Below are 25,471 nucleotides of genomic sequence, written 5' to 3'. Positions count from 1 at the left end.
CGTCGTCGCGGAAGTAACAGCGCACGATCTAATAATTAATTACACAACACGGTGCGATGAATCGTACAGAGGACAGTGTGTGATACAAAAACGACACGTAGTCCCGACATGAGTCCTAGAAAATTAATGATATAAAAGTGAAGATATATATATAGATACACGTGTTCTCGCCTCTTCGCTCCGTGGACGAAGGGTGTTGCGACGACGGGGGGGAGGGGAGGCCGTGTGAATTGGCCGAAGGGACATTCTCCGACCCTTTCGCCTGGTCTGCTCGAAACGCCCCTCTCCCCCCGCGTGCGCGTCCGCCGTTTCACGTTTCCGATATCCTTCGATGGATCGCTTCGAAGTCCCCGAAGTGTGCACTCTCGCGCGCGCGCGGTGCGTGAGATCGCGCGACGCGGCAATTTCTCTCGTCTCCTTCGTAAAATCACGTCTCCCTTTTACCCTTTGCAAGCGCATACTCGTCTAGGCACAAATCACTTTCGCAACGTGTCGCGGTTTAATCTATCTCGATCGCGCGCTCGTCCCATCGTCCTCTCGCTAAACGTACGCGCGGTGTCCTCTTTCTCCGACTCGCGGAGGAAGCGACTCTTCGACTGGAAAGGATCTTCCGCTCTCTCTCACCAGGAGGATCATCTCGTCCACTTGCCGTCGTCTTTCGGCTCGCCAGGCGGCCGAGCGTCGATCTCAGCATCCCTCGGTAGCCGTACTTTTTATTTCATTCGAGACACACATTTCCATCCGAAATTTTAATTTATCGTCGCTACATAAGCACCAGTCGAGACGAAGGCTCGATCGGGGGAGGGGTAATCTCGCCACGCGCGAGGAACAAGCGCAACACACTATATTGGAATATTTTTTTGGACGACGATCCTGATAATCATCTCCCACGAAAATCATTCGAATAATTATGTTTCAATAGCTATACATCACGCGAAACGATTGAGAAGTCACGCCCGTCGATTAATATCGGAGAAAATATCGCGATGCCCCATTCACCCTAATTATAACGCTGAGGTATATATTCTCATAATATTCGTTGGTATAACATTTCCCAACGGTTTACCCCGATCGACCCCGTGTGCTCTTCGTTGAAACTAATTCAGCTCGCAGAGAGACAGACAGACAGACAGACAGAGAGACGCGATCGACCAACGAGGAAAACCACTCGGTTCCCTCGATCAACGCGTCGCCGATGCTGAGCAATCGTGTTGCCGATCCTGTGGATGCTGCACCTCGCACCTGACCACGTCGTCGTCGTCGTCGTACGAAACTCGGCGTCTCGCCTCGTTTCCGCGACTCCCTTCCCCGTCGTTCTCTTCTCAGTGCTCGTTGTACATCGCGCCGCTCGCCGCCGTCGTCGTCGTCGTCTCGAAGCCCTCGCCGGTCGCGGTCCAGCCGAGGCTGGTCGCGCGGCGCAGGCTGTGCCGCAGGAACGCCGCGCACGCCTTGCTGCTCTCGGTGATGATCTCGTAGAGCTGCGTCTCCAGGCTGAGGCTGCTGGTGGTGAGCAGCAGCGGCAACGGTATCGGCGCGTTCATGATCACTAGGTTACCGATATTAAGAGGAGTTGTTTCCCGTTGTCAGACACCGCTGTTCGGAAAGCGTGGCGGGGGAAGCGGGGGCGGTGGTCTCTCCGGCTGAGCGGGAGCGACGGAAGAGCGCTCGGATCCAGCTGCAAACACAACTGTGGGGTGCACGTTAGTCTCACGGGTATATTACTCGCGAACTTCCTCTCCTCTATACGCGCGCGATAACAGGCCACGTCGCGTATGTCTCATCTCACCAACTACCTACGTTTCCGGGCACATCGCTAAAAAGTGTATATAGATACGTGTATGTATGTCTCATAGGACGAGCAAGCAAGCTTCTACTGCTCTCGATATGGCCACTCGGCCTTTCCCTTCGGTCGAATTAAATTTTCATCGTAACTGCTCACGATACAAGAGTCTCTCTTTCGCGTGAAATGCGGGCGGGTCGTCGTCAGTAGGAAAATACGACGTTTCACCTTCGTGCTTTTAACAGTTATTCCCTCGAAATCAATCGCGGTGTGTCATGTAACAAGTCCCTTCTTTGTAGCCGCTACTCTTTTAGTCTCAGAGCTAAACTCATGCAATTTAAGCGCACTTGTAAAAACTGGCCAAAAAGAAGGTCAACAGCGATTAAAATTCGTTCTATTAGCTTTCCGAAATACGATCAATATTTACGAGATAAGCAGCAGTCTCCGTGCTACTTACATATTACCGCTCATCGACCGCGAATATATTTTAATAATGAAGTTTCTCTCAAATGTCAAGCAAAAGAAGATGATATAGGAACATCAGTATGTAGGATATTATCGCTGTGTATTATATACGCTTAGAAATCCACGTGATGTTTGAATGTTATAACAGTGAATAATTAATTTGAGAAAATACTTATTCGTATACATTAGTAAGAAATATATTCGTGTTCCCTCCGGCTATAATTATCTTAGCTATAATTATCGATTGCCGCGCGAGACTACGATTCTCGACTTAAGTGACTTAAAATTTTTCAAAGCCAAACGTCCGAAACTCTCGCGGGAGATGAAATTACCTTTTGCACCTACGCACTAGAGAATTACATTCATGCGCGCATGCCCTTTACACCATTCATGCTGCTGAAAAAATTGATTGTACAGCACCGTACGAAAATCAACAACAACGCCAATTATATGTATGTACATTGGCCTAAGAAGTTCGATTACATGAACGAAACGAATCCTCGCAATCCGGGATTGCTCCACAGATGCTACGTCAGTAATAATAATATGTGTCAATGAGGGAAATATACATATATTCACATTGGCCTGCCTCCCTTTAAACTACTACAAAGGCCAGTGTCGATAGCGCATAATATATACGATAATGTATAATAATTCGTAGAAACGAAGCAGTACGTGAAGAGTGTCTACCACTTTCTCGTATCGTGTAATCACATATAATATTAATAATTAAAGTCCAAAGTGTATATAGATATGATATAGGATGAAAAAATTGTCGTGTTGCACAGAAACGATAAATGGATGTGTGATATATATATATATATGTATATATAGAGCTTATTATTCTGAAACACATCGTTTATGTAGTTCATTACGGGCTATCGCGAGAAAGATATCGCCGAGAGAGAATGGTTAACAATAAAAGGCAGCATGTGTTCTGAGATCATTCGATTCACGCGTTTAACGTAGGTTTGCTTCTGTGTGCCTATATATTTTTCATATGATTAATAGATATGTGCGCGGGTGAATATATACTGTCAGAAAAATAAGCTCATCTAAACTGAAACTCCAGCGAGTTCACGTCGCGGGAGTGAGCCTGAACCCAAGCAGTGTGAAACAGAAAGGAAAAGCTAAGGTAAGAGAGTAGATACACTAGAATGATGTCCAACGTAAACTATTATGCCGAGTGAAAACGAAAGTTCGTGAATGTGAGCGAGAGAAAGTACGCAAGCAGGACGACATGAGTCACGACAACGTCACAGTGACGTTAAAATGAATCGTGACTGATCGAGAAATGTGATTTTTAGTCAATATTTTGGAGCCATCTTGACGCCATTTTTTTCTGTCGTCATGACTTTTTGTTTCCTGCTTGGGTAATCTCGTGTATGTGTGTGTGTGTGTCGAGAATCGATAAAGACAGAGTTAGTCTAGATTTTAGTCTAGATTTTTTTCTGAAATTCTCTGAATTTTTTTCGCAAACGAGAGCTCTGAAAAAAATGTCTGTTTTTTTTGTGTGCAATTGTTCTAATGGGTGAATGAGATGTTACAGGCAGATTAGAAATTTCTGATCTCTCGGTATGGCACACGTTACACCGGTATGTCGATCTACTTGATATTTTCTTTCCTGATTTTGCCGTTGTCAACGCGAAAGGGGGTGAATAGAGTTCGAATAGTGTTTCCGCTATGAGAGAGACCGCTCGCGTGTGTCTTGTAGCGTGAAGCGGCACAATGTATAGTTTGTTGTATACTGTCGTATAACCAGCACTTTGACGCCTCTGCACTTTCTGAATTAGACTGAAAGCAGAAAAGAAACGTTCGCAAATAAATTTAAAAACAGATGTTCCAACAATGAGAGACTACAAATCAGGAGAAACTTACGAACATACATATACGGCATTATGGCATGCAAGATGATATTGGATATATGTATATGCGCGTAAAGCGACACGTGGCAAACAATTCCTCGTACACTCTGCTGATCGGATTCGCACGGTTGCTCGGTTGCTCTTGAAAATTTTTCCCGTTTCCCGCAGCACAACGTTTTCAGTGCTTTAGCACGCGCGGAATGACGTATAGCAGAGATTTGATGGATGATTGATGAGGTGATCAGGCGTGAAATGAAAGTGATTAAAAGAAATAAACGTAATGTGTAGTGTGAGAAATAAATAATATGCAATTTATGAAAAGTGTAAAAATCTGTGTATAGCGTATATAAGAAATTAAAAATGTGCGATTTATGAAAATGTATATATAAATCTAGTGATCTAATATTCTAATGCGGTAAAAAGGCTCTGAAAAGTTCAAACTTCGAGTTGAGTTCGACGGACGTTCGATCGGCGCGTACGTCAATTTCCACTCGATGAACGCATTCGCACGAGTATCGTCGACGAAAAAGAGACGATCCATATAAAGTATATCGTACGGGACAAAAGTTGAAGTGAAGTATCGTGCTCGACCGCCGAATCGAGGGAGCACCTGATCACCCCCGGAATCATCGCAGCGGTCCGAGAGAGAAAACGAACAATCTCGATCTCGCGACTTCGCATCCCGCGTTTAGAGAATTGTTTGTCTTGGACAGAGAGATATATATATATATATATATGACAGGGATTATACAAGTTATCGTGTTGCAATGTATCGTGATTGATGCTGGTCGGGAGTTTTTTTTTTTTCTTAAAAAAAAAGCCTTACATGAATCAGGATGTGGCTTCTCCTCTGCCACCATCAGGGCTGCGCTCTCTGCTGGCGGTATGTGTCCCTCTAATGCATTCACACAGTTTAGCATGCTCCTGTAAAACATCACGCGACTTGTCCAGATTTCCACTTCTTTAAATCACATTTCTGTTGATTTTCTTATTCTTTTTTTTTTCTTTTCTCTCCTCGCTATACAAATTCCCTTTTGGAGCACCGATTGCGATTCGTACAAAATACACGGCGACGAGTTTGCGGTTTAATTCTTATATCATTCGCGTTCCTTAATTTAATCGCTTTCACTCGGATCCGACGAAATCTCGTGGAGCCAGCTACACCGTTATTCACGATTTTACTATACGAATTTATAAAACGTTATCCTTATAATACAATCAAATGATCGGCTGAATTACATTAAATATGATGATACATGATATTTTTGAGCAATGATTGATGATCGAATGTAGGAAAGATAAAAATAGCTACATGGATGCAAAGAGAAACTTAAGATGCGAGATTTACGAGGGGAAAATGTAGATTCATCTTTACGTATAACGCACGATCTTTACGCGCGATCTAATATATCGTTACACGACGGGGGGGGGGAGGATAATAAATGCAAAAGAAACGATATGAGCGCGTTTATTCGGATCCTAAATCGTTCGACGTTTTCGAGAAAGTCGAAAAATCGCTTCTTCCCTCCGCCGCGATCGTTACGGTAACGATCACTCGTAAACCCGCGGAGGTGAGGATTCGGAGATCCGTGGATCTCCCACTGGGTCTGGGAACGGATTCACGGATCTTGAATCGAGTTGCTCCCCCCCACGTGAATCCGTGCGGCGTACTTACGGGTCCACGGGCGCGCGGCTGTGGCACGCGTTGCACTCTCGCTCGATAATGCGTACGTATTTATATAACGATTCATTTCACAGTTTCTAATCTTGTGTACTATTATACAACGTTTCACTGGCCTGTGTAGTAGAGAAATTTACGTATATATACTTACTAAAAAAAAGAATCAAACATTATATTTGGCAGCCTGTGTGGCAAGTTAACACTTAACAGACGTTCACCGAGGCAATCTCCATTACCGAAGGGATTATCACAAAAGGGAATTCCGTCCGTAATTTCGAGCACAAGTGAAATTATGATACATACATATTTACACATGTCTTTTAGTGCAGAGGATACGATTTCTCTTTCTCTATCTCTCTCTCTCTCGTGGCTTCGCCGTCTTTCGCCGCACATCGACTTCGCTTTGCGTTGCCACTCGAAAAATCAAAGTCAATCCCGATCGGTAACGCGGCGTGTAAGGCGTAAACACGAATGGAAGGAGGAAACTCAAAATATCCGGATAATCAAATAAAGAAACAGATTTTTATTTTACATCCTTAAACCATAAATGTTAAAATTACGATCTTATTCGGTGATGCCGAAATATTCGTTAATATATGTATATAATGCTAACGAGCAGTCTCGAAGTTTATAAATGTGAATTACACAGTGCGTATCGATTAACAGTTTCACACTATAGTGAGTACTACCAAGTACTACAAGTTCTCTCGTGTCATCCGATATATATGTATATATAACAATGTATATAGAATCAATAACAGTCCGCCTGGCTGAGGCGCCAGTCTACGATAGTCTTTCTTTTTGTTTCCGAGTGAATCGGCCAATTCGATTGCTGATTAGAGCCGTTTCTCATTAGCGTTTTAGATTTATAGTTTATCAGTAGCGTGGGTATGGTTGGCAGTGGTGGCGTCAGATAGGACGGTCTCCTTGCTAGAGTTAGTGGCGAGCTCCTCTTCCCTGTAAGACAACAACGTTACATAATGGCGATCGAGCCCTCGTGTTCAGCTTTTTGGGTGTTCAGAGAGATCCTATTTATCTTTCGCGCGTGAATCTCTTCGTACGTGTCACAAAGTTTATTTGTAACGCTAAGACGTGTACAGATGCATCCTACACGGACGAATATAGAAAGAAAACGTTCAACTCTCTTTCCTGTCTACCGTGTATCTCTTCGTATCTCCAACTATATCGCAGCCGAGCTCTACCGATGTCGACTGATAACATCTCTAAAACGTATCGTACTCTCCGATAAATTAGCAATCAGAATTGGTAATTGTAACGATAAAAACGGCACGCAAAGATAAATGGTATGTAATCTATATCTACGACAGAGATCCTAATCGAGAGCATAGCCTTATAAAGTAAGCTACTTCAAATTTAATCTAACTTTAATAGACATGTCAATTTTAGTAACAAATCATTAACAAATAAATTCAATTTTAATAGTGTAATCGTTAAAAATTTGAGAATTATTTTTCACTGACTAATTTGATTTTTTTAATGTTCACCGCCCCGAAACTCTTCCTTTGTCGCGCGTATACTAGATCAATCGTATCGATATAACAAATTACGCTAACTGAGATTAACTGCATCTCCTTTCCTCGCCTATATAGAGATAGAACGGTAAAGTAAAAGGAAAATCGAGTGGCGCGCTAACACAAGACCAAGTTGAGTCAGATTATAGAGATACAACTCAGCATAAACATTTACTTTAACATTGTTACAAAGCTGCAGAGCGATCGTATTGTTAGTTTGTTACTCATTAAGCAAAACAAATTTACAGGCGAGTGAGTAAATTCATAAAACACTTAGTATTTATATCTCAATTTTCCCCATCACCGTGCTCGCGCCGCTTCCCGAAAGCTTAATTCTCCTGCGGTAAAATGCAAACGTGTTAGAACACGAGAAAAAAGCCCACAAATGCATTACTGCTTCGATCCAATATTTAGTTACCATTCAATTAATAAATACGATAACATTACGCTGACGCTTTAATTAGCTTGCCTCGAAACAAACAGATCCGAAGAAACTTTCGCTAAATCATAAGCAGCGTAACCAGCTATCGACTTAGCTACCTTCAACGGGTAGGATTCCTGTTTTGAATCGTTTGACGAATGTTTCGGCAAAACCTTGATCGAAACAAAAGCAGAAGGAAAGAAACCGGAAGGGAAACAAAAAATATATGTCACGTGTGTGCGAGTTTATCGAGAGCTGCACTGATCAAATAAACAAAAAACTTGTCGACTCTCACCGCAGAAATTAATTGAAACCCAGAACGCGTGTAAATTATCGCTCGCGATGTTTACACGACGAACGGCGGAATATAAAACGATGCAAAGCGGCGGTCTCCGCCGCTCAGCCTCTGTAAAATTAATCTCCATTTTCAAGATTTCGACTTAATTGATGGCTCTTCCGCAAAAGTCTCTGGAATTCCTGATTTAAAAGCAGCCTGTATTTTGAATCTGCGTCGAGCATTGAATTTTTAAAAAATTCTGAATATCTCGCGAATTTTATCGAAAAATATTAAAGTTGAAATTGATTCTTATTGAAGTACAAAAGTTGCAACTATTTTACAATAAAAATATAAATTTGGCGCTCTATATTTTCGAGTGCCCTTACTTTTTAATCGTCAGATCCCCATTTGAGGCAGAGCCAAAGCTCTGCGAGTTGAGTGTCGAAATTCCGAAAGCCGGTCGTTAAGTTTACAGAAGCGTCCTGCTCGCCGATCACAAACACGTTTGTGGTATCGTATCTCTTAACACAACTCAGGAATCACTTTGGTAACGCCAAACAGTAACGTAAAGCACTAACATGCAAGTCGCACAGTACAGCGCCATAAACTCGTGCCAACTATCGACATAAAAAACTGTTTCCAAGACTCTTGCCTGTCGCCGAAAACATTTAACTGGGCATTGTACGTAACGCTAAAAGGAGGAGCATGCTGTAGAATACAAGGCTCCAAAGAGGAAGTCAAGCGATCGGGGCTGTTATGTAGTACCGTGATCCCGCGGCGCGTTATACGGGCGTTTCCGCGAGGAGAGGCAAAAGTTTCCTCCGTGTTTCCCGGATACGAGCAGTGAAGTATGCAGAAGCCGCGATCGTATGCGGCATGAAGAGAGATTGTAAACACGACAATTTATTCGAGGTGAAAAAAAAAAGGATCAGGTTCTCGCGAGAACCTCCGGCAGTGACGGAGTGCGGAATTATGCGGACATCTTCGTCGGGGATTATACCGCGGGCGCAGACGTGTACATGTCGATTACATAATAGCCCTGACGAACTTTTAGAAACTGTGAAATGTATCTCCAACAAAAGAAAAAAAACGAACAATTTATATATAATATATATATATGGTATAACAACTTATGTTCATGCAGCTATATGTATGTATATCTGAATTCTCTTAGTTCAGCCTGACTGATTACGCAATAAGACGGAGAGTCGCATTAGCTGATAGTAAAATATATATATATTTCGACATGCCAGGCCTTCGGATTGAAGTCAATGATAATCGCGTGGGCCGGGTCAGGATTATTTTTTAAACAAGTTCAGCAGTCGTTCAGTAATCGTGGCATAACGCGATTACGCGTCGATTATGATAATAAGCGAAATAGGATTGGTAGAACAAGAAGAGATAGGAGAAAATGTTTATTTCGATTTTTCCTCTGTCTTTCTTTCTTTCTCTCTCTCTTTCTCTCTCTCTCTTTCTCTCCTGTATACTTTAATACTTCCCAACATCTGCGAGAGACGTCGGTTTAAACCAGCTTTTTTTTCCTTTGCAGGAAAAAAGGCATTTTACTTGTACATTGAAGGATTACGGGGGTGTTTTATTTAGCGCATAAAAAATAATCCCTCTCTTTTGGATGTAAACTAGGGTGGTGTCTTTGGTCATTTATCTTCATGCAGTTAAGTAGTAATCGGTATATGTATATCGGTATAATATATCTCGTAAACAAAGCCACCACAGTAACACAGGAAAGTGTGTAGTAGCAGGACTCACCCATAAAGTCTGCTGTCCCGCAAGCTGCTCCTGCTCCGAATAACACAGAAAGCACAGTTACGATATATCGAACACAGTCGTCGGTCATCGTAGTTAAAAACGAAACAACGGAAAATCAACGAAAAATTATCCAAGTTTACCCAGAGAACCATGAAATAATTCGATTTTATTGAAACGATACATGTACAGTACGTTAAACAAACAGAATGTTATCCATTTGGCCTTGAAAATGTATAACAATAAAGACGGCAAAAGTGTTCAACTCGCGCGACTCGAACTGGAGAACAACGTGTCTCTTACACATAACTCGAAAGTAATCGCAATGTCAAGAAATCAGATATATCGGCATTTCACATGACCGATTGTTCTTCTATATGTAACATAGAGCCGACACGTTTTTCTTTTTTTTTTCTTCACGGATCCTCTCCCGGAAATCTAACGGAATATCGTCTGAACTGCCAAGAGGATCAACAGCGAGATAGCTGACTTGTACTTTCGTTCGCAATACTCCGCAAATGAGATGACTAAAATTACGTTCTGTGGTGTTTACACTTTTCAGAAAACTAATGACCTACGGTCACTGCTCCATTTTCTTTTCTTTTTTTTTTACGCTTTTCTCAGTACAATAATCTCGTTACATGATTCGCAATGTCGTGCACGTTTTATCTCTTCTACTTGCTAATCGATTAGTGGTTGCGTCTTACTTCGCAAGTAATATGTAAAAATGTACGTACTTTCCTTGCAACAGCTTTTAAACGAAAGAAAATATATCGGGATATGCAATAAAGGGAAACCAAGCACGTGTGACAAAATTTCAAGGCGAAATTTTACAAACTACTTTAGCTTGTACTTATAAATATGTACAAACAATGTCCCCCGTGTATAAGTGGGGGGGAGGAACTTAATTTCCTCCCCCCCTGAAAAAAAAGGACGAAACTTTATCACAGATCAACTTCTGTTTATTGCTTCGAACAAGCGGCGATGCATGCAAAAATTGCGTAGCGTAATATGTATATATATATACTATCCCGGGAGTAGAGTTATAATACAATAGAGAGAAAATGTTATGAGATCGTATTATAATAATAAATTATAAAATTTCTTCTTCGAGATTCGAGAAATCTCTATATAGTAACGAGCTTAATTCGTTATCGAGTACAGACGGACGGATGAACGTTCGGACGGATATGTTAACAGTACACCACGTACATAGGATACGTTTATCTGAATCTATCTTACTCTCTCCTTTCCTCCGTGCAATTAAACGGTTAATTAAATTGTGCGGTTATTAGTTCGAAAATGTAAATTTCGATTTTTCTTTCGCTTAACTTTAAAAAATCGTACCCAATGTGAGTCGAGTTAAAAATAAACGGGGGATACAGATTGAGGGATACCGTCGCGCGGATTTTAAGCTATACATACGTATATACATGTATATAGATATACCAGAGACCTCCTTTCGAAAGGAAACTAAAGAGAGGCGGGGATGCAGAATAACTATTCAAACATTTTGCTATCATTATACGGATACGTGGGAGAATACGTAATGGGGAAGGGAGTAAGTTGCTTGTGTCTTGCATACCTGTCGTTACCATGCCTGAATAAAGCTAGAATCTCTTCGAATGTTTTATTCTTGGTCTCAGGAACCTTCTTGTAGGTGAAGATCCAGAAGATGGCTAGAAATGCACTGAACGGTAGGAACGTGTAGTTTTCAAGGCTACTCTGTAACACAGAAACGCGCGCGTAGCAAGTTTATATCAAAAGTCGAATTTATGCCCGAATTATGCCCTGTATAATTGTTACGCTCTATCGTATCTATTTCATTAATTAACAACAATACGTTAATGTAACAATTATATATAACGTTAGCGTTACATATAATTATCTTCTGTTGCGCTCAATTAATTGCAATTCAATCGATTTGTATAATCGGTTATTTGCTCTCCCGAATGGAGGTAGTTTAAAGTGAAACGACAATTGGCCGATGTCGTTGTCTTACCTTCATGCTTGGAAAACCGATGCCAACCAAAAAATTAGCCATCCAATTGACGAGGACCGCGATGGACATGGCGGCGGGTCTAGGGCCTTGCGAGAACAGCTCCGCCGTGATCATCCAGGGTATAGATCCGGGGCCGACGGCGAAGAACACGACGAAGCACAGGGTCGACACCACCGAGATATAGGACATCCAGTCAATCATTTCCTGCACATAGCCAAAGAACTCCTATCAGGCAGTAGAATCGTGTTCTTCTTTCCTGAGCAGCTGGAGGAGCCTCAGGAAAAATCAAAAGTAAGAAAAAGATAGTACGGCAGGCCAGGAACTCAACTCGAAAAAACTCGGATAGAGAACACATGTCGAAACGTATATATATAATAATAATAATAATAATAATTCGTAATGCCGCATGCGGTGCGCAGCTCAACCCTGTGTAATGAAAGGCATTGGCATTGACAACTGGTGATTGCGGCAAAAAGTATTTTGTATAACGACAGAGTGCCTTGTTATGTACAGTACAACCTCTCGTTAAGCGGTGAAGCACGGTACGCTGCTTTCCATGATGAGTGCCAGGATTTGCTTTGACCTCAATTAGAGTATATAGATATAATGCGTTTAGCCGTACGCGCGGAACATCCATATGTGCAGACGGTCGTCGCGCGAATCGAGATACCTTAATACATTTCATTCATCATAAACTGTACATCTTTTCTCGAACAATTTTACGCACGAGAAAACTGGACCGTTCTCAAAATTTCGGCAGGAACGTGAGGTGCGAATTTGTACACGACGGCTCGCGTAATTAATGATACACGTAATGGTTACCGAAAAACGCGAATTATTCTTTCTTACGGGATTATACGAGATTAATCGTAACGTATGAAAGCATACGGTGCTATACAATCAGCAGCTGAAGATCCGTTAAATTTTGTACACAGAGGATAATAATAACTGACGTATGTATACCTATCAGGGACTTCGCGAATATGTTATTGTTAACACATAATATTGTTAATTGTTGATGTAATGTGATACATAGAGAGTGACAGGTTTGAGCCAAGTAGAGAACATAGGCTGATTAATAAACGGGAAGTAAATCTCCTCCAGACAGTCACGAAAGAGGTCGTCAGTGGTGAAGGGGAGGAGGGAAGCGGGTTACTGAAAAAGCGGAACTACAAGTAAGCCAGAGTAACATAACGGCGTGCGATACACGATACATGCGACACTTGATTCGTCTGCATTTCTTTCACATTTTTTTTTCTCGCGTCCCTGCTATCGATTGCTTAATCAACACACGTTCAGTTAGGAGGACCATTCGATATTAATGATAAAAACAGTCACTAAAAATATTCTTGTATCCTTAAAAATTTCGATGAATAAATTTATGAGGCAGATACGTGTCCATGTATCGAGATGTAAAATATCTTCTACGTCGCAAATGAAAGAAACGAGCATGCGGGCAAAGGACGTGACTTATTGGCTACATGAATGGTGGGGAGAAATTAAAATGAGTCGATTTCTGTGATGCAAATTCGTATAGATATAATGGTGATTCTCACTGTCGGTGCAGTGCCGCACTCCAGCTGTGAACAAAGTGTTAAGTACACCTTTCGCCAAGGTGCATAGAGTGTCAAAGCACAGATACGTAGCTACAATTCGCGATCTTTGTCAGGCGATTTTTCCAAATTCTCAAAGCACAGTTCTCAAGATTACGGAGAAAGTATTAATAAATAAATCCGTCATTGTCAATGAAATCTCTATCTTCTATCAGATAATTTTCCAGATAGAACATAAGATGTATAAATTATTCCACGCAGTTATTCGATGTAGAAAGATTATTGTTTGACATTATTTTATTATCAAAATTTAATTTAAAAGAAATCTCGTTTCTTCAGTTTTTTTTTTAAGTCGACGCCTTCAAGAGCCTAATCAAAGAATTTAACGCCAAAAAAATAAGCGTTCACGATTTCATGTTTTTGTGATGAATTCTTCGCTTCGAATTTATACAAGCCATAATTTACCAATAAAAGATCGTACAATGAATATTTGATCGTATAATGAAAATATGTATTCATTAATGAATATTAATGGATAGATATTTTTGGAAAATGTCCGGTGTATATGTATATATCCGTAATACTGAATCTTCGTAAGCTATTCTTAAAGCTGTTAACTGTCGAATACGCAAGCAAGAAAATTCTAAAATTAAATTGCCTGCTGCGGCTTATCATTAAAATAATAACGAGTCTGATAAGAGCGTGCCGAAAATTCCAACTCACCTTTATGAGAAACGAAATTGTGATGAATATTGAAAAGATAAACATGCCACCGAGACCGTACAAGTGCAACGTACGCCTTCCTGTCCTATCCATGAGCGGGATAGACACTAGCGTCATACAAACCATAATGGCACCTATGCCAATGGTTGCAAACTTGGCACTCTCGTCCGTTAAACCAGAACTAGTGAACAGATTCGTGGAATAATAAAATACCTGGAACGGGCAATAATTTTACGTCAGATCGCTCAAATTTATTGTAACAAAAACGAGAGAGAGAGAGAGAGAGAGAGAAATATGTGCGAGTAATCGAGCGAAATACGTTACTTACGGCATTGATACCCGAAAGCTGCTGCGAAAGTTGCATAACCACACCAATAACGAGAGGTGCTCTTAGAGTTGGACTGCATATAAGCTCTGTCATCGATATCGTGGACTCAGCTTGTTGAGCTCGTTCCTCCGCTCTCATCTCCTCAATGTCTTCTTCTACTTGGTTACTGGCTCTCAACCTTCTCAAAGCTTTCCGAGCCTCTTCCTCCCACTGTTTAGTTATGAGCAAATATCTGAAAAATTTTTTTTCCATTAACAGATTGTGTGCGGTGTTGCTCGCCTATGTCAATTATAAACGAATAACTGTGGGACCGTAGAAAATTATACTTTATTAACGTTGAATCCTTTGATCAAGCTCTTCAAGTTTAACTTTAAACAAAAATCGAGAAGCATGATATTTTTTAATTTAATTCTACACACACATGATTTTCGACACACACCTTGGAGATTCCGGGCAAACTGGAAGCAGCAGTAGCTGTAGAATGGCAGGACAGATAGCTAGTCCTAAGAGAATGGGCCAACCCTCGTTCGTTCCAAGGATTTGCTCGATGCCCAGCACCTGGGAGACCAGGAGGCCCACCGTAACAGCGAGCTGGTTCACCGTGCCTAGGCCGCCTCTCAGGTTCAATGGCGCTATTTCCGATATGTACATGGGAACCAACGAGGTGTTCAAGCCACAATTGACACCGATGATGAACCGACCAAAGAACAGCATCTCGTACGACTCAGCGATCTTCGTGAAACCCATCAGGCACGCCCCCACGATGCCCAGCACGTTGTTTAGCAGTAAGCCTCCCTTTCTGCGATTCAGAGCAGAAGGGCCAATATTAATTTCTGTCTCTTTCCATTTTACAACAATTATCATTCCCCCAGAGATTTCCAATTACAAAATGCGATGTTATAAAGATTCTATCGAAGCTGCATTTATCAGAAATTCCAGTTGAAAAGATAGATTGATGAAAGAAGAAAACACGATACAAATATTATAATTTTACGAATAAAAAAAAAATAACATGAGTGTTATAACTTGGAAAGCACTCTGGTCTCTCGTTAAAATTCTGTGAAGTTACGATATCCACTGAACCAAGCACCGACCTGCCAAATCTGTTGGCAATTGTCCCTCCGCTGAAGCCACCCACCATACCACCGATCGCGAATATGCTCACGGCCACGGAGTATAACGTCTTGACAGAATCATCCGAAATATCCTCCCCGTACCTATCCTTGTACACGTCCTTCATAAAATTCTCTATGTTCTGCAAACACAGTATTGAACGAAGTACATTATACGAGCGTTCGCTCACGGAAATTATTCGAGGCGTACAATATGGAAGACTTTACGTTGATAGACGTACCACTTCAGGCGCATTAATCACTCCAGTGTTGTATCCAAACTGCAACATTCCCAATACGGCAGCTAGTATCGCGTACGACAGGAAAAGCGTCAGCCCCTGTAAATATCCGGATTTATCGTTTGCGTGAGAAATATATAATTGACAACGATACATATATATATACGCCATGTACGTAACATTTAGCACAGCTACATATGCGATATAAATAATAAGAGGAAAGGGAGTGCCGCTAATGGGGGTGCATTGTAAATGCGAGATAAAATAAAATGACAAGAACGTGTAAAATTGTTCCACACAATGTTTTATTAACAGCATCGTACATGCATTGTCCGATGAAAATCATACATCGCTGAGGAAATTAAAATTATAAAAGAAAATCATAAATTAAAAAAAAGAGTATCACGCACACACACGCGCAAATCATTCACGACGTAGCAACTCAAGTTCTTAAAACATAATAAAAGTGGATAAAATGAAGAAAAGCAACATTGTCTAACGCCGGAAGTCACCTGCTCCAACAGCCTAAGTTTCCGCCGATGGGAGTGCTCTTCCAGTCGATTCACGTACTCTCGTAATTCCTCTATCTCTTCCTTGACCTGCTGTACCGTATCTAGTTCTTGCTGCGTGTCAAGAAAAAAAAAACATCTGAAGCACTTCCGTACATACCAAATGCAATTTTTACATTATTGAAAGCGCGGTAAAGCGCTCTTTCAATAACGAAAAGAATTTATATTCGTAGACATGAAACTTAATCTAACTTTAAGCTTTTCACCTCGGTTATATCACGCATACGAGGTGATTTGCGACGATTTATATTTGTTCGCCTCTTACATATTCCGAATCATCGTAATTTAATGTATTAATATCATTTTCCTACAATCTTTTAGATAAAAAATGGAACAAACAGCCGCTTCAATTTTTGTATTTTTTACAAACAGGATAATATACCTGATAATTTTTTTATATTTAATATTAATATTCATATTAATACTCACATTAATATTTATATTAATAAATTAATAATTTTATAATAATTTATAATTATCTATATAATTTAATATTAATATTGATAATTTAACACATTTAATTTAAAAGAAATATCCATAAACGAACGCATGCTACTTTGGGTAAAATTAACATTAATTTAATCTCTTTTAGAACAAAAATTTTCATTCGTGAAATTTCCTATTTCGCCTCGATATCGTTAGTTCCAAAATTGAGATCAATCTAGATCAGTATAAATCAGAAAAGATAGATGTGGGCACGTCAGATAGAGGGTACCTTAATCGTGACCATGTCCCGCTTCACCTCGCTGACCTCGCTCTGACAAGACTCTACGCTCTTCGTGAGCTCCTGCAGCTGCGTGCGGATCTCGCAGAGAGCGACGGTGGTCTCCAGCTGGCGGTCACCCCGCTGCAGCTCGTCCAGCTTGGCACTCAGGTTCATACTCATAACGCTGACCTGTTTCTGCAGACTATCCCCACACACATATACCCCGCGTGAATCTCGCTGATTCGTACGGGTGAGCGGAACGACAGCATTGTGTCGAACACGCTGACACTAGACGTTCAAGGCTAGAGCTATTGCCTAGGTCCCTAAGATAAAGTCCAACTACCTCCGCGCTTAACTGCCGAGCCTCTCCGCCTGCCTGAGACGACCGTTTAGCCCGGCGCGTTTTATGTGCATATGGTATATCTATATATACCGCGTATATTTAAGTATGAGGATGCGGAGTTATGCGACGTTGTGTAGAATGAAAGAGAAACGATTCGACAGGTGCAAAGTGCGGAACACCTTCACCTCCCCTCGAGAGCTCGAAAGCGCGGCGAGCCGGCGTTAGCTCGGCAGCCATGGGGAATGTTGGGTTGATGTTGTTATATAATAATACGTAAACAGATATATATATATATATATATGTGTGTGTATATATATATATATCTATATATGTACAATCGGCTCTCTCTCTATATAATATATATTTATGTGGTAAATATGTCAAGTTGCAGAAAACAATAGCAGACAAAACACAAACGCCACTAAAAGCACGTCTAGGGTGTGTGTGGTGAGTGTGAAAAGTGATAGACACTACAGTGGTAATATATAATAGTATATATAAATATATATATGAATTACACATATATTTTCGCAGCTGTGCACATATTAGATGGAAGTTTGTGAATTCGCGTGTGTGTAGTTATAGTCATAAGTAGATATAAATGCCTCAATATATTTGCTGAAACGTCGGAACGACACTCTCTCCGTTCGTGAAAAATTCTCAGGATTCTCGCGAACCTAACCGTCATCGCCTTTGTATCGCTTCTCTCATTGTATGTAATTATTTCTATGGGCACGATGCAAATGAATTATGCAAATGAATGAAAGATGGCTGGTATTTTTCGCACGCGCTCTCTACGTGTCACAATACGTATCGTGAAGGATATCATGAGAACGACTTTCGAACGACTCGGTGAATTGGCAAACTCATCGATCGATGTGCACAGCCAAGCAGAAAGGGGGGTTGACTTAAGATGAGAATGTAATAGAATAGAGCGAGAGAAAGAGAGACCGAAAGTTTCTTTTTTTTTTCTAAGATATATGATATATGATGAGCGATAGGTGAATAGCAGAAATGAATGAGCACATGATTCGCGGACAGATGAGACGGAAAGTGAAAGACGTAGGGAAGACGACAGAGGGGATTAAGATAGACAGACGGGCAGATAGACATAGAGAGACGGAAATATGTACACTTATCAACCAAAGGATTGCACCACCTCTTCCTAATCATGTAAATGGGAAACGAAAACGGGTATAAGAAGGCGGGAGATCGAGGAAAGTGTACCGAGGATTTAAGCAAGAATCCATTCAGGAGCAAGTGCAGCTAGTGATGTATAAATGCATCCAAATTCGAAAGGCTAAATAATATAGTGATACGATATCTGATTGTATTTCACTGTTTGAAAAGGCGCATAACCAAAAAGTGATACAATTCTATTTTTGATATGTGTACATAAAGACAAAGACAAGGGAGAAAAAGAGCGGAATAGAAGAGAGAGAAGAGAGAGAGAAAGAAAGAAAGAGCAGTGATGATGTTGTCATGTACCTGGGAGGTAGGGAGACCATGGCTGTGTTCCGAAACTACAGTAGCCTCTATGCCTCCCCACTCACTCCTCTTGATTCAGTATTTCGTCTTATTCTCACAGAGATCTATTTGTTCTTTGCTTTGTTCACACGACATATGTACGTACGTTGGATTATCCACCAAATCCAATCAATTGACTCTGAACTGCTTGTTGTGAAGTGGTTGGTCCACAACGGTAACGTACACGGCGGGGAGGGGGTATAAGGCCCGACGACGCCCGCCCCTGCCTCCTCTCTTATCTCACTCTGTAAAACTTTACCTAGTTTGGAAACACAGTCGTGGTTCAGTCATAAAAATCATGTCATAATGATATATTCGCTCGCATTTAGTAATCGTGACGTCCAATTCGCTTCTATATTATTACGTATATATATTTAAGAAAAAAAAAGAAAAAAAAAAGGAGACGGAGCCGTCACGTGTGAAAGAGAGGTCCTTTTCACACATTCACCATGCGACGCACCGCCAGCTTACTCACCCCTGCCTAGCCGCCCGCGTCCACAAGCGAGCTTGCACAATTCGAATGGCCCATCACTTTATGCGGAACGAACAGTCGGCAAAATAATTTACAAAAAGTCAGCATGATCTCATGAGTGTGATAAAAGAGAACGAGACACGCACACAAATAAGTCACAACGACGGCACATCGAGCGATAAATTAATAGGTGCGTATTGTAAATCTTACGAGGATCTGCACGAGGACACGCGGCCTCCGAGGCTGAGTCGAGAATCGTGCTAACAATTTGCTCGTGACTAACAATTTGCGTTAACACAAAAAAAGTGAGTGACATTTCTGAGACACTTTTAGTATACGCATGTAAATTCGTTCAGTGAATTAGCAATCCATCTATTATGTCAACGAATAGGATATATTTATTTACCTCTTTTTTTTCTTCTCATCTTTTACGATTACGTAGACAATTTCGTTGCAATCGCGATTCTTTTTACCAACGGAATTTCATCCGCGAGTCGCTTCGTTGAGAACTAATTGCCTGTGTCCCGGTATATGTATATGCCGTGTATATAAACCGGATGCCATTACCCGGTTCCCCGGTCTTTACTCTCCTCGTTTCCGAGCTCTATGCGGTGCTATTGCGGGCTTATTTGTGCACCTGACTTCGTGGGGGAGACATGATTTTCGAAATGGAATGAGCAATCAGTGGTAAGCCTGCGAGCGCCGCAGCCAAAAAATTCAATGTAACAACGGTATAATATCGGTATAGTGTCTGATCGTCGACTTGTTTATGAGACCGAGAGGTGTGTAGTATATATGTACAAGAAAGTTTAAGAGCGAGTGTGATTTATGTATAAATGATGAATGGCATGGCACAAAGCCTTGCATTTGCATTCTCGGATACATAGAGAGTCTATATAAAAATAATAAGCGGGAAAGACGTCCGTTTCTTTCTTCCTTTTTTCCTTTTTTTTCCTCTTTTTCCTTCTTTCTTTTTTTTTCCTCGCCGGTCACGATGTTTTTTGTTCGTATAAGGTAAAGGCAATCGCCACTTAGGCCGGAATTACCTGGATGCATTTGCAACACAGTTAGGTTCTCGAGAGAGAACGATGTTTATGGAAATGGTTTACGGTCGTGAAGTCGTTTTCGTCAGTGGCAAAGCTCGTATATGAGATCGATAAAATAAGTGTTATCGATTCGGGGGGAAAGGCGGGAGGGGCCGCGCACTTTAACACAGAGCGGACAAAAGAGAGCGGAGGAGTGTCCCCTTGATTGGTATGCGAGTCTCGAGAGCTCATACACGCTCTACCGGAGGTACTAAGCTAAGTTACTCGTGAGAGATTCAAAGGGCCAAGTCTCTCGTGACTGTTAACATTAGCACGACGGAGCCCCCATTACGCGAATCAGCGGACGAGCGATGTTGAGAATGACCGAATTCTGCGATAACAAGAGGGGAATATCTGAAATATTGGGCAAGCAAACAATAATTATTCATATATACAGAATTAATTTGCTTTTTTTCTGAATTACACACAATAGCGTGTATAACTCGTAACGTTTTTCTCGACTGATTTAAATATAAACGCACGTACAGCTCTTCTTAATTTAATTGGACAAGAAACGCGATTGTCGGGGGTTTAAAAATAAGCGACTTTAATTTCGGCCCAGAAAGCTATATTAGAAATAGAGCAGATCGAGAATAAATCACCCGCGAGCTGAAACGTTCGAATAATGGCGACTCTATCATGTCACGTGAGATTAAGGCGATTAGGTATAAGAGACTAAAAAAAAAGAAAAACTCTACGCTTCACTCGTCATGGAAAGAGTAAAGTACGATTTCTATACAAGACCCTAAAAAGAGGTCACTACTAATGTGAAAGTCAATACAGAATTCTAAAGGCTATGGCTATATTAGAATAATATTTTAAACAGAAATTCTTGAGCGCATTCGCTCGCAACATTTGGCGGCGTTAATCCTCCACGGCCGTCGTTATAAAATAATAAAAGAGATTACGTGCAAAAATTTAATTCCCAATTTTACATGTTATTTCGACATCGTGGAAAATTGCTCGTGTGTTTCGGTCGTGGAGGCTTAAGGTTTCAACTTGCACGAACAATGCGAATATAATATGGGTAAGCCTTTAACCGCTCGAATCTGATTTTTTAACAGTCATATAAGTGTATTTTTGTAAAAAAAAATCGCGAATAGTTTGCAACGTTATGGTCGCCGACAGGAGTTTACGAAGTTCGCGACGGTCACAGATCCTTCGTAAACTTCTACCGGCGCTGCTCCAACGTTCAACAATCCAGATAATTCTTAGAGTCATCGGTGGCGACGCCAATTGTCCTTGGATAACATAATTAATCCGTGTTTCGACATTCGAGTTGTTATAAAAGCCTTGTTGGTTTTTTGATAATGATTACGTGAGCCCGGAATAATTATATAAATCACCGATAACAAGTCATTTTAGGAACGATTACTATACATCTTGACAATAAAACATTAAATCCTTCTGTTTATAATCGTGAGAAAGCAACGTGAGAACGTAACTGGATTGCATGCATTATATATTTATAAATTCTCTCGCTCCTCGAAACGAGAGAAGACAATATAATTATCCGTTCCGACAGCTCGTATCTTATCGCGAGATCAACAAAACTTCGAACAACGATTCTTCTTCCTCCTGGCGCAGTGTGGTTACGGAAGTTGTCTCGATAACGCGATAACCGATGATTCGGAGTGGTATACACCGGACAACTGAGGGGGGGATCGAGGGGGACCGAGAGAGAGGGTGCAAGGGGAGACTCTCTCGTCGTCTACCGCGCGTGGAGAGTCTACGCGCGCAGCGGAACGTAGAGCGTACCTTACGAGCAACTCCCGTAGAGTGGCTTCATCGTCCTCCTGTACCTCTTCCTGCGTCTCATTACTGTACGAGCCGCGGCTGGGGTGATGATGGCGGTGCTGCCTGCCGGTCGTCCTGCCGCCGGGGGGATACTGGCCGTGCAGCCCGTGATGATGGTGATGGTAGTGCGCCGCCGAGGCGTTCGTGCTGGCCGAATGCAAGTACCGGGCGACGGTGTTGCTAGCGCTCGTACGCCCCCTGGTCAGCTTGTGGCCGGCAGCCGCAGGAGGCGGCAGTACGGCGCCTGTACCGGCGTCCACGTGGCTCCTACGCGCGGCATAACGCTCGTCCTCCACCCTGACAATGACAACGTCCCGCTGACGCGCCCGATCCGATGGCCGCCGATCGGCCGATCCGCTGCGCGACCTCGCGCCGCCGTCGGTCCTGCTACGGGGGATGGTACCACTCCTGGCGACGACTTCCTCCCGACCCGTGAGACCCCAGAAGTCGCTATCTCCAACCTGCACCCCGAAATCGAGGCTCCTTCTGCTACCGCCGATGTTCTCCTCCTCCTCCTGCTGCTCTTCCTCCTCCCCCAGCTGCCCAACGGCGGCACCAGCCGGCCGGTCCGTATCCTGGGACCGGCCTGGGATCTCCTCGTAGAGACACTCCGAATCCTGATCCGTCGCGCTCTGCCACAACTGGTTTATTGGCTTGAAGCCGCGTGAATCGGCCATCGTTCAAGCTGCGTCCAAAGACAGAGACGGAAGCTGTGACACAGAGTGGCCCTCGATCTCGCACTCCTCACTTTACCGTTTTCGTTCGTGCGCCCAGGTGCGACAATTACAACGACTATCTATACCAGTGCCGATGGTGGCGACTCTTTTTGTGCGATTCGCAGGGGTAGCTCGTCTGTGATTTACTCAAAATTGCGATACAGCTAGATTTTGCGCGACGGAGCCGATGCAAAAATGCAAACGCGATACAGCGAAAAAAAGAACAGTATCGTGTATCGCAGGACATTGATCTGTTCGCAGCGGAAGCTGTAAAGAGCAACGATGACAGAATATCTCGATGGTAGCGATACTATCGCTAATTGGCAAAATGTTCGAGCTCCAGTCTCTCGGCGCGTTGGCGCTCCCGTCAAAATTAAATCTCACGGAGCATTTCGTAGTAGCGGCGCGCCATGTCCGGGCGGGCACGCGCGTATTAATTAATAAAAGGCATTTCAGGAGGATATATGCGGACCGCCGGCAACGGATCGTCTGCGACGGCAGACGACGCGAAGGAATAATTCACGGGGAGTTTACGCGCGGCAATGCGCATACAAAATATGCAGCAGCACGTGCTGCTGCTATTGCTGCTGTTGCTGCTGCCGCTGGCTGCTACTGCCACCGCCACCGCCGCCGCCGCTGCCGCCGCCGCCGCCGCTGTCGCCGTCGCCGCTGTTGTCTCTCTGCGGGCAACTTTCGCTCGCGTTACTAATAATATGAGACGTCAAGCGAAGTAAAGGATAACTGAAATAATATAGCGTATTTGCCTTCCGAAGTACGATCCCGGCGGAGCCGGGAAGTTGTCCCCCGCCCCCGTAGGGATGTAGACAAACTAAACTCATCACATTCGGACGGCCCGCTAAGTGACTCGCAGCGACGGAGGACCGCAGAGACGGGGAAGCCCGTGTCATCCCCTGCAGGGGTCGAATTACGAGAGCGGCGAATCCTAAGAATGCACCGCGGCAATTAACTCCAACGTAAACGCTTTTCTACCTTCTTATAGACGCCATTCCGATTGCACGCCGCGCAATATCGAATGGGGTGGTGCCCACGAGGGTTTCGAGAGGAAAGAGGCGATATTTTTACGAATAACAGTATATAAGCAGTCATTGCGAGTAAAAGAATCCTCGAGATCCCGAGACATTCTTCGTATACAATCACGCGGTTTGAATTCGGAAATCGCGCGAGCTTCGCGAATGCGGGTGATAAGGAAATAGGGGGGGGGGGTGAATTATCGTACAGCGTATGCAAGGATTGCCGCGGTGATGGAAGCCCGTAATTTGTAAGGTCCACTTTACAGGGACTCTCTCTCGGAGAGAGGCAGACAGCTAGGGCTTCATATTTAAAGAGGACAAATTACGGACTTAGTGTCTCCCGTGCTCGCGCGCTAAAACTTTCGCATAATGATTCAACGTCAGCCTTTTTAATGACGTTACAAAAATAGCCACTCTGTGTACGAACGGGTAGTTTATACATTAACGAAAATATATAACGCGATAAGGCTTCGGAGGATTTCCGTGCGAAACCGTTTTACTCGTAATGACCGATGTATTGTATTCGCACAGCAGCTGAGCTTTCGCTCTCCTCCTTCCCCTCCCCTCTCTCCACCCACCCCCCCCCCTCGAAACGTGCCATCTATCATAAATGAAGAAATACAGACTCACCTTAAAGAATTCGCAAGCCATTGTGCCCCGGCGATGATATATCACGACACGACGACTCGTTTCGTCTCGCCACCTCGCCTCCTCGCCTCGTTCACGGCGACGAAGAAAGAACTCCCCGTGGATCCCGATCTGTCAGCTATCGAGAGATCGCTTCGCGGCGATGCGAAGGGGACAGCGAGACGACGCTGAGGGAGGGTTAAAAGGGGGTGTAGATACGCGGGCGCGATTGTGAAACACGGCGGGTACGGAGCACCAACGTATCACGTCTTCAGAGGCGATCCCCTTCCTCCGATCGATTGGACTGGTATCGGGCTCGGTACAAGGCGGCGAGTGCTAGGAACCTGCAACAAACGTGAACGGAATTGTTAGGGCCGGAACACGGACTTTTGCATAACGCACATAACATAAGGCATGAGAGAATCAACCAATCAGAGTATGAAATGGAGGACTCTGACTGGTTGACTTTCTTATGCCTTATGTCTTATGCGTTTTTTATGCAGCGTTTTTATGAAAAAGTCTGTGCTCCCGGCTTTAGCCTCTCCCAACAAAATTGTCCCCCGGAGTATCCCGTCGATTATGTATCTTGTCAATTAATGCAAGGCATTAATTGTCAGGTTACTGATTCAATCAGTGACTTTTCAGAGATTTTTCACTAATGTCTATTTCTACCAATGTAGATTAATTTTAATCTCGGTTTAATTCACTGTTTATCTTTTTCTAATTTTTAGAACTGGAAAAAGATACAAAATAAGTTAAATCGAGAGTTAAAGTTAATCTACATTGGTAGAAACGAAGTTAATTCATATTTAGGCTGGAATTACATTTGTTGTAATTAATTCAAGCATTTTAAGCC

The 25,471-nt window shown here is 42.7% G+C and overlaps 2 protein-coding genes across 6 annotated transcripts in view; one reads left to right on the top strand and one right to left on the bottom strand.

Annotated features, from left to right (window-relative positions):
* Nucleotides 1-1,568: 1,568 nt before the first annotated feature.
* On the bottom strand, nt 1,569-22,918 carry LOC105452073 (glucose transporter type 1). Of its 5 annotated transcripts, none has more exons than XM_011692896.1 (12): nt 17,027-17,664; nt 16,255-16,365; nt 15,746-15,841; nt 15,486-15,646; nt 14,831-15,190; nt 14,392-14,623; nt 14,064-14,276; nt 11,788-12,012; nt 11,371-11,510; nt 9,789-9,818; nt 4,937-5,034; nt 1,569-1,687 (listed from the first exon to the last, which is right to left on the bottom strand). In XM_011692896.1, exons 1-12 carry the CDS (start codon nt 17,195-17,197, stop codon nt 1,584-1,586), a joined length of 1,941 nt encoding a protein of 646 aa, XP_011691198.1. In that variant the 5' UTR covers nt 17,198-17,664; the 3' UTR covers nt 1,569-1,583. The 5 variants fall into 5 exon arrangements, with proteins under 5 accessions (XP_011691198.1, XP_011691197.1, XP_011691199.1 ...); XM_011692897.1 differs by lacking the exon at nt 1,569-1,687 and adding an exon at nt 3,969-4,039 and having other exon boundaries at nt 17,027-17,663; XM_011692895.1 differs by lacking the exons at nt 1,569-1,687; nt 4,937-5,034; nt 9,789-9,818 and adding exons at nt 3,389-4,039; nt 22,203-22,918 and having other exon boundaries at nt 17,027-17,219.
* Nucleotides 2,794-25,471, top strand: part of LOC105452075 (methylosome protein 50-like) — a 45,757-nt gene continuing 23,079 nt past the window's right edge. The window contains exon 1 of the mRNA XM_011692903.1: nt 2,794-3,380. The gene's annotated coding sequence lies outside the window, so the exon portion shown is untranslated. The remainder of the gene's footprint in view (nt 3,381-25,471) is intronic.

The sequence above is a fragment of the Wasmannia auropunctata genome, unplaced genomic scaffold (genome assembly GCF_000956235.1).
Source record: "Wasmannia auropunctata unplaced genomic scaffold, wasmannia.A_1.0 LD336038.1, whole genome shotgun sequence".
In the NCBI taxonomy this organism is placed as follows: domain Eukaryota; kingdom Metazoa; phylum Arthropoda; class Insecta; order Hymenoptera; family Formicidae; genus Wasmannia; species Wasmannia auropunctata.
The sequence above is the reverse complement of the archived record's forward strand: the minus strand, read 5'-3'. Positions and strand labels throughout refer to the sequence as shown.